The sequence below is a fragment of the Tarenaya hassleriana genome, unplaced genomic scaffold, assembly GCF_000463585.1.
Source record: "Tarenaya hassleriana unplaced genomic scaffold, ASM46358v1 Cleome6, whole genome shotgun sequence".
In the NCBI taxonomy this organism is placed as follows: Eukaryota; Viridiplantae; Streptophyta; class Magnoliopsida; order Brassicales; family Cleomaceae; genus Tarenaya; species Tarenaya hassleriana.
This window is the reverse complement of record NW_010968505.1, coordinates 384,250-394,558: the sequence shown is the minus strand read 5'-3', so window position 1 is coordinate 394,558 and position 10,309 is coordinate 384,250. Positions and strand designations below refer to the sequence as shown.

Here is a 10,309-nt window from a genome sequence, read left to right as displayed (position 1 = left end):
TTTTAAACATCGTTTTTTTTTAAATTCGTATTTTTAAGCGATTATATATATAACTAATCTTCCTAGAAGCGGGAACAGCTGCCACATTCATAATACATACACAAATGTAGTGTGTACAGATATATGTTTATACTTTATGCATATGTACACATACAAGTGATTGCACATGGACACTACTAACAGCTTTTATGATATTTTCTTCTTATAAAAAGTTATATATATATATATACACATATATGAAGTAGATTGATCCACAACATCTTATCTAAACCACAAAAAAAATATATACATTAATCACAAGAAAACAAATTAAGCCGAAATTGAAGAAATCGCCCGTGTTTTGTTTTTTTTGGCTGTGTGGTTGTCAACGGCACATAAAAAAAAATCAGTTCATTAAAGAAAAAGGTGAAATGGAAAATATATAGACAACATAATAAATTTTCAATAAATAGTTTATTATGCATATACGTGTAATAAATGATCTTCTGCTATATATATACAGGCGCGGGCTTCTTCTTGGAATTCTGAATAAAACTACACCGCTGGCGTCTTACTACCAAAGGAAAAAAAAAAGCAGAGAGAAAGTGTGGGAAGATATGTCGATAGGGGAGACACTAACGGCGTTATCACCGACGTACATCTGGGCCTGGACGTTGTTGGCCGTCGTGATGACGTGGACGGTGCTGCGCGTGGCCACAAAGAAGAAGAACACGGAGGTGACGGAGACGGAGACGGAGACGGAGACGGAGAAGGGAGATGGTGCTGATGTCATCATTGTCGGGGCTGGTGTCGCCGGCTCTGCTCTTGCTTACGTCCTCGCTAAGGTTCGCTTAATTACATTTCTCTCTGTTCTCATTTTTGGTTAAAATCATCTACACATCTAGATTTCGTCGGCAGTGCACAAAAATTCACTTGTACGAGTTAACAAAACAAAAAAAATCACTTGTACGGCATGAAATTTTTACTAATTCTATTGTATGACTTCATACAAAAAAAAGACATTTTTGGATACTTATTCAGCCATTTAGAATATTTCAATACCTATTTGGATATAGTATATTTTTTTTATAAAAAAAAAAAGACATTTTTTAGGCATTTTCCCTAATTAGAAAGAGAAAAAGGAAAACATTTTTCAACATCTTATGAAAACGCAAAGCAGGATGGAAGGCGAGTGCACGTAATAGAGAGGGACTTGAGTGAACCTGATAGAATGATGGGTGAGGTGATGCAACCGGGAGGTCGCCTCATGTTGGCCGAGCTTGGTCTCGAAGGTGCACATATATATAAGTTGTACATATATATACACACATACTTCTTCATATATTATATAGGTTTTCAACGTTCTTTTTTCCCCCACGCGACGGGTGATAGAATGCTTGGAGGAAATCGATTCGCAAAAGATGAGGGCTTTGGCAATATACAAAGACGGAAAATGCGGACACTGCCCATTTCCTGAGGATTTCGAGTTTCCTTACGAAGCTTGCGGCCGGGGCTTTCACAACGGCCGTTTTGTCCAAAGACTTCGCCACAAGGCTTCTTCTCTTCCCAAGTGCGTATCAGTATGATCCCTTTAAAATAAATGGCAGATGTTATTCTAGACACCACTATCACTACCGAAATACAGATAAACTTCTAGATGAACTTTGCAAATACCATAAGTAAAAAGATGTTTATTACGTTTTGGAAATGGCAGTGTGAATTTGGAAGAAGGGACAGTGAAGTCGTTGGTAGAAGAGAAGGGACTGATAAAAGGAGTGAAGTACAAGAGCAAGAGTACCGGTCAAGAGACAACAGCCTTTGCGCCTCTCACCGTCGTTTGTGATGGCGCTTATTCTAACCTCCGTCGCTCTCTCCACGACCCCAAGGTTTGTATAACATCAAATTCTTTAGTTTTAATTCGATCATTCGATTTTGGGCGATTGATACCTCTGCTGCAAATGTAGTGTCACAATTTGAATAATCGTGAATATTTTTATGTAGGTGGAAGTGAACTCTTACATAATTGGTTATGTGACGAAGAATTGCCGGCTCAAAGATCCAGAAAGCTTGCATCTGATAATGTCTGAGCCGTCGTTTTCAATGCTGTATCAAATAGGCAGTGACGAGGTCCGTTGCTTAGCAGAGGTTCTTCCTGAGAACGTTCCCTCTATTGCCAATGGTGAAGTACTTGCCTTCTTCAAGAAAGTCATATCTCCTCAGGTCCATATTATTTCATTCCTCTTAATGCATGGGATAGAAGATGCAAGGACCCTCTCTACATGGACAATTTAAATCTTGTATATTTATTTGGTTAAGTACAATGTTCTCATCACCTTTCCTTTTTTTTTTTTGGTGAGAAGATACCTCCTAAACTCCGGGACATATTCTTGAAAGGACTTGATGAGAACCCTGAGATAAAGACGGTCGCAACGAAGAGCATGGGAGATTCATTATGCGATAAGAATGGAGTAATCGTGTTGGGAGATGCATTCAACATGAGGCATCCTATAGTTGCCTCGGGTATGATGGTTGCATTGTCAGATGTTGTCATCCTTCGTGATCTTCTCAAGCCTTTAAACAACCTCGGTGACGCTAAGAAGCTCTCTCGGACTCTCAAGTCCTTCCACAATCTCCGAAAGGTGAGTTTCCTTGAGATTTGATACCTAAGAGGCAAAACCCTAATGACATCTATGTTGATTCACTTTGGATTCTTGAAATGTTAAAGCCAATGTCGGCGACTGTGAACACACTGGCTGATGCGTTTCACCGAGTGCTTCTTGCGTCAAATGATGAAGCAAGAGAAGCAATGAGACAAGGCAGCTTTAATTACCTTTGCCGAGGAGGATTTTCCACCAAGGGATTGATGGCTATCCTCGGTGGTATGAACCCGAGGCCACCCTCTCTCGTCCTCCATCTATTCGGCATCACATTTGCTTCTATTCTTACTTTGCTCTCACCCTTTCCTACCCCCCGTGGCATTTGGAACACCCTCAGGCTGCTTCGGGTACATACACACGTCCTATTTGTTATTGTTCTTACGTACATTTAATGATGTAAGAGTTCACGTCCACGTACATACATTTAATGATACGTTAGTTAAACTATAATAATAAACGTTCTAACTAAGCTTGTTACTGAAAAGAGATGGCATGATCATCCGGAAATTTGGGAAAGTTAATTTGTATTTGGTGTTGAATAAATAATTAGATCTAGGGTTCGATCTATTAAAAGATGTGTAATGATAGAGAAATTGATTTATTACGTGTTAGAAACTAATTCAAAAGTTTTTAATGCAATAAAACTAATCTTGGACTAATGGTTCGCCTCTTCCCTATGTTTTTGGGCATGTTATAGTTGGCTTTGACCATGTTGGGAACACATTTAAAGGAAGAAGGAGTAAATCAAATGTTGTCTCCGACAATCGCAACCGCTTACCGCAAACGCTATATGGCCGCAACCACGGCCTAGTCGTGGACAAGACAATTCCTCGTTATGTGAAGACGTTTTAGAGATGTATTCCAATAAAACATTATGGAGTTTTCTATAGACCTTTGTTTGCTTATTGATTGGTCCAATGCGTGAAAGAAATGTGTATCCAGAACTCTTATGGTAATGTAACGGTGAATGTCATACGAATAACATGTTTTATCTTATGGATTCTTTCCAAAATAATCTCGAGTCTCGCATAGTGATTAGTTTTTAATGCATCTAATTGGGTGACCAATCGGTCAAATTTGCATTCCAGTGCAGAAAGTCGATCGCAGAGGTAGTCTAACGGAACCTTCGGCTCCAGCTTCTGGTGAATCCTTTGGTACGTGCAGCGTGGCGGAGATTTCTCGACCCGGGCCAGATTCGTCTGGGTGTCGAATAGATCGACCGGGGGTATGATTTACAAAATCGAACGAGAAGCCAAGATCGTCATCCTCTTCGACGAAGCAAAGAAACCAAAGAAATGGTGGTTCAACAAAGGAGGTTTCTCAGACAACAAAAGGAGAAGAGTAGTAGGGGTCGACTGATAACTTTCTTAAACAAAACACACTTTATTTCCATATACATATTCATCACAACATAATGTACATACACATATATGATTGCAAAGAACACAAGTCTGCAATAAAAAATCTACAACTATCATTACATGTAACTTCGTAACCTACAAAAAACTGATTTAAACTTCTTCGATAATAGTCGTGCCAATCTAGGAGAATGGATGGTCAAGTAATAAAACTTAGACTAAGCCGATTCTACAAGGATACGGATTCGATGTAGTACAAGGGTCGAACACAGGGATCGAGAGGTGATGGAGTCGATTGTGATTCTAGCGAGGATCGAGAGCAAAACGTTTGGTTTGTTGGAAAACTCTATATCTAAAGACACCGTAGGTTTGGGGGTTCACCAATACTACAGATGGTTTCTAAAGATCTAGATTGAATTGCATTTTTTATAGATGCGGGAAACTCTATCTTCTAAACTAGAACGCATCCGGATTAGGGATCATCATTGTAATACCCCGAAACCCGATTCGGATATTTAATTATTGTTGGAGATAAATAATTAAATGGGGATATTGCAAATCACCACAAATGAATAGTACAGTGTCGGGAGAAGACCCAAGAATCGTCATGTGCAGAAAGACAGGAAAACGGATAAGGAAAAATTAAGTTTCAGGTGGATCCGGACTGGACTAGCATCAGGTCCGGACTGGACCAGCATCGGGTCCGGTCGGACCAGAAGAATGACCGAGAAAAGGAACAAAAAAGGGAAAAACTAAGTTAGTCCGTCGAACCAAGAATTTGTCAGCTCCGGACTAACTCAGTCAGTCGGAGCAGACCGAGGCAGGCGGATCAAGAAGGAGAATGGAGTGGAAGACAAGGCTAGTCCGACGGATCAGAAAATTGGTCCGCCAGGCCGGCGAAGACAGTTCGCAACTTGCTCTGTTGTAGACTTTTTGCGAGATTCCCGCCGGAAACTGGGTCCCATGTGCATCTTGTCACCGCCCAATTGGTTCAGGGCGATGCAGGCTCAACCATGGGCATGGGCTTGAGCCCATTAACTCTCCCTCACCCGCAATAAACTCTCCAAAAACTCACACAGCCATTTGAGCAGAAAAGAGAGAAAAAGGAGAAAGTGAGAGAGAGGGAGAAAAAGGAGGCGAACCAGAGGGAGAGGAGCTCGGGAAAGCAAGAGGGACATTCCAAGACGTACCCTGGAGCCTCTCACGTCGTGAGGAGGAGCAGAGGACTCATACAAACTCGGACAAACTCACCAAAGCTCAAGAACAAGGTGAGTGACTTGAGTGGAAATTGTGAGATCTTATTGTCATTGTGTGATGGTGCAAATCAATGTTTTCTTGTGTGTTTGAGATCTAGGTACATGTCTAGGAATGTTAAATAATATTTTGGTAGCATTTGGAAGTAACCCCGAATCGAGTTAGGTGAGCAAAATTCGAAACAGAACCTGAAAATGGCAGAGAAGAAAGATTTCCAGTCCCGGTCCGCCGGACCAGACCGTGGTCAGCTCCGGACCGAGACTGGGGCAGACGAACATGAACTCAGCTGGACCAAAAGAGAAGGAGACGGACCGAGAGAGAAAGAGATCTGGTCTGGGGCTGACAAACTGTCAATCTGCCGGACCAGACGTACTCAGAGGAGAAACACTCCATCCGACCAAAGAGGGCCGGGCCAAAGAGAAAGAGAGGAGCTGGTATGGGGCTGACCAAGATTCAGTCTGTCGGACCATATGTGTTCGAAGGAAGAACACTCTGTCGGACCGAAGGGACGAACCAAAGGGGAAAAGGGAAGGCTGGTCCGGGGCTGACCAAAATCCAGTCCGCCGGACCAGACCTATCTTAAGGAAAAGACCGGCTGACCAAAAGAAGACCAAGTGATCCAAGGAGAAGGAACTCTGGCCCAGGGTTGACCGAGGGCTGGTCCACCGGACTAGACTCGAACAAGAAAAAAGGAAGGATTCAAACGGCCAGAAAAGAAGAGAAGGACCGAAGGGATGGTCCGGACCTGACCAGATTGGGTCAGGGGCGTACCAAACCCCCACCCAAGGACACGACCTCCGTGGTCGAGACCCAACGCTCCGATTATCGCATAGACTTTCATGTGATGCGGTGAGGAGTGTGATTATACGAGAGTGACTCGTGTGTGATTGTTTGGGGATAGAATTGCATGGCGTTAACAGTGTGTCGGTTAGCACCGAACATCGTGAGACGCGTGATTGTAACAGGGGTATGTATGCACGTTGTGGGCCATGTTTGTAGCTTGTTCGTGCGATGCGAGTCAAACATGATTGTGTTTGTGAATGGTTGTGTGACGCAACCACCACCGTCATGCGAAGTGACGGGCATGTGAGACGCATTGAGTCATGTGCGACGCGACGGCCATCGTCACGAGAGTGACAGGCGTGGAGGCGCTCCTAATCGTGCTGACTTGATTAGGGTTTATGGCTAAACCCTACGGCGGACTCCATACGGGTGTGTTGTATTCTGTTGTGTCATGGACTTGACATCGGTGGTCACGAGATGTGACAAGCACGTGAGATGCGTGCAGTCACATGTGATGCGACGACCAACGTTACGAGGTGACGGGCGTGGGAGGCGCTCCTAGTCATGTTGACTTGACTAGGCTTTATGGCTAAACCCTATGGTGGACTCCATACGGGTGTGATTATGATTGCGATTGACTGGACTGTGAGCATGTATTTTGTCTATGTATGCATTTTACGGAAATGTTGATTGTACCATTCTCAATGAGAATGGGATTTCCGGGTTCAACCCGAGCTACTCACTAAGCAGTTGTGTTTAGCCCTCACGGTTTTATCTTTTTCAGATTTCGAGGAGCGCGTGTAGCACACTCGGTGGCGACGACTTGAGAGAGGCAACATCATGTACGGGGTTTTGTATTTTAGACCACGGGACTTGTATTCCTGCCTTTTGTATGTTCGTATTATTTACTATTCGGATATGTGTTATTTTGCGACATTGATCGTGTGATGTATTTTCCACTGTTTACTCTATTTGAAAAATATTTTTGGATTTCGTGTTTTCGCGTCTTTATTATTTTATTATATTGTCGTCCATGTGGCATAGCCTGTATACTGTATACGGGTTACGAGGATCATAATCATTCTCTAACTAATGCTTTTCTATCAGTTTCCATATATCTAGGTCCACATTAGAAGCATTAATGTCTGCTATCATTGTTCCTAGATCGAATGAAGAATTTCTTATCAAGTCTCACCTATGCGTTCAGAATTAATAATTGAATCTATCTTATGAACGAATTTCGGTTTAATTTATCTAAATCCCTTTGCAACTAACTAAAACAAATTCAATTCATACAGGTGATTAATCTGATGAAAGCATTAAGATCAATTCATAAGATCAGATCTAAGCAAAACATACAATAAATCATATTAAGTATGTGAACCAATCCATAACATGGATAGAATCCCTAGTCTACAGCAAGTAAACTATTCGCGATCTATGGGAGAAAATGAAATTACAACAGATTCACACAACATTACAGAAGACATAGAGAAAGGAGACTTATAGAACGTAGAATCAATCTCTAAACTCCGAAATGTAGCAATACTCTAGCTCTAAATGCTCCCAAAATGTCGCGAGATCGAAGAATGTCAGAAAATATCGTGAATCGTGAAGTGCGTGAACCCCTTCTTGGTTTTCGTACAGTTTTTTTATAGAACTTTCGAATTCGATGTTGGAAACATCGATATCGATGTTGTCCAACACCGATATTCCTCTGAAGTATCGCGATCTCGATGTTATGGAATGTCGATATCGACGTTGTGGGAAGTCGATATGGACTTCTCAGATCTCAGGTACGTGAACATCGATGTCGATGTTGTGGAACATCTAGATCGGAAAATCTAAAGTCTGATCTCGAGGTGGCTTGAAACGTCGATATCGATGTTGAGAAAATCGATATCGATGTTGTACAACGTCGATATCGATGTTCTCAACGTCGAGATTCTTTCCTTTCCACTCCCAAGTTCGTTTCTCGCTCGTGACAAGTCCTTTGTCTTCCTTAACTCGTCCGTGATCGTCCACTTGATCCATTTAAACTCTGAAAACACTGTTTTAGCTCGGATTTCGTCCAAATACGTAGATATACGTGAAATTGTATCAAAGAGCAAAGAAAACGATATTTGTGCCTAAAGTACAGCCTAAGTGCTAAATATGTACGGAAAAAAAGAGGTGAACTACAGCTAAAACTATAGAAAAATAACATCAAAAACTGATGTCATCAGATAACTTCTCTTTAATAACTTCTCAAAACTCCTTTGTAATTTCTTGAGTCAAACACAACCACTCCTCCTTGACTCAAGAGTTCATAAGCATCACACTTCGACCTTCCTTCAAGGTTTGGTGCAAATGTTCTGTCTTCATAACAATCCAATTTTCTCCCGAGTACAAAGCTATCCCATCTCAGGTTCTCCAATACGTTTCTCGAGTGAAATAATGCCCCTTCTCGAGTCCTCAACTTCCTGGTTCACCTTATTAAGGCATAAACCCGATAAACATACGATGCCCCAGAATTGTCGCAACTCTCATCTGGTTCATCTTCAATCTTCTTTCTTCCAAAAAACAAACACATTTGACTATTTTAAAAAATACAGCCTTTACAAAAAAATCTTACCTACCGAACTCTGATTGGCATTCTTCTTCTTCGTCACCATCTCATTCTTCTTTCAACTCCACATTTTCTTCATTCACTCGTAGATCCCAAAAAGACCAATATTCGCTCTGATAACATGATAACTTTCTTCAATCGAAACTCACTATATTTTCACTCAAACACAACAACTACAAGCACAACAAATCATTGCAGAAACAAAGTCTGCAATACACACAAATTAACCCAAAAAATTATTCGGTTCCTTGAGTAGGATTACAAAAAGAAAAAGACCAATATGCAATACTTCATGCAACCCTCTACGTGTGCTTTTATAGAACACTAATAAAACTACCCAAGCTGCTCCAAAAATTGATCGATAACTCATTTTTCTTCCATGTAACTTGCATGTGCTTCTTCTGCATTAATTTTGTAGGTTTTGAATCAAAAAAGCCAACAAACTCCTCCATGATTCAAAGTCTTACATCGCAAACTTCAATCATCAAACTTTGAAACAAAACTCTCAACAATCTTATTTCTCCCGAGTGGTTTTGACATGTCTAAAAAGGTCTAAGAGTATTGATACGTATGTACCGAGTCTAGAATTTATAACCCCATTCACAACTCACCGCAAGGATACGGATCGTCGTAACATGGGGTCGAATGCAAGGACTGGTTGCTAGATCTAAATCCTAATCGAAACCAAATCAAAGCAAGTAAGTGGAAGTAATGACAGAAATATGTCGAATCAATGGTAACTAAAATAAGAAAGCAAATAAAAGAGTGTAAATAAGCAATCAACGATGATCATGGGTGTCGGGACCGTTTTCACATGTATGGGTATATGTTAAGCATGCGAGAATCACGATATCGTACTTGTATTCAGGAATAATCAATCAACAAGGATAGATAATTCACTTTTCGGTCTACCAATTCAGTACCTAGAGAATAATTCATCAATCTTCTGATCTATTCAAGTTAACCCTAGATGCATGAAGACCGCTATCAATCCTAGATCGATCAAATATTCCTATGTAAATAATACGATCTATTCTATCGATTTTGATCCGAAACTAAACCCATATTCCTATGTAGTTCAGAATCTAAGACAGTTGATCAAGGGACCAGCAAACACCAATATCATAAAGCACAAATCGATAAAACCGAAACAAACATAACGTCGCAATCCAAGTTAGGGTTTAAACATACCCAAAACACAAATGAATCCCTAACCCATAGTCTGGATCTATTCGTGGTTCATGGAAAACAACAAAAAGCTCAGAGAAAAAAGAAACAAGAGAAAGGAGAGAAAAGCTCATGTAGATGTGTAGTCTCCATGATCGAATATTCTTTCTTCTTCCCGAAATCCCGTGGACTCCTATTCTTCTCTTGCCAAAAGCTCTCCAAAAGTCTGTATCAAAATGTTCTATAAGGCTCTCCTCTCTTCTAGGACGTGGATAGACCTTTTTTATAACCCTAGGGCGGCTCCCATGAATCATTTTTCTTTTAGGATGCTGAAAATCGCGAATTAAGGTGTTTTTCTGTCGGGTCCGGTTCCATCCTCTGTTTCTCAGCCTTCTGGACATTTGAACCGGCCCAAAAACTTGAACTCAGATCTCTGAAACCGACCAGTTCCATTTGGAACCGGATCGGTTTTACTTTCTGTCAGATTTTCAGGCTTCACGATT

The 10,309-nt window shown here is 41.1% G+C and overlaps 1 protein-coding gene across 1 annotated transcript; it reads left to right on the top strand.

Annotated features, from left to right (window-relative positions):
* The first annotated feature begins 527 nt into the window (after nucleotides 1-527).
* LOC104798908 (squalene monooxygenase 1,1-like) lies at nucleotides 528-3,639 on the top strand. Its single transcript, XM_010521156.1, has 8 exons — nucleotides 528-824; nucleotides 1,160-1,271; nucleotides 1,372-1,549; nucleotides 1,694-1,865; nucleotides 1,981-2,199; nucleotides 2,340-2,618; nucleotides 2,705-2,983; nucleotides 3,334-3,639. Exons 1-8 carry the CDS (start codon nucleotides 597-599, stop codon nucleotides 3,445-3,447), a joined length of 1,581 nt encoding a protein of 526 aa, XP_010519458.1. The 5' UTR covers nucleotides 528-596; the 3' UTR covers nucleotides 3,448-3,639.
* Nucleotides 3,640-10,309: the final 6,670 nt, after the last annotated feature.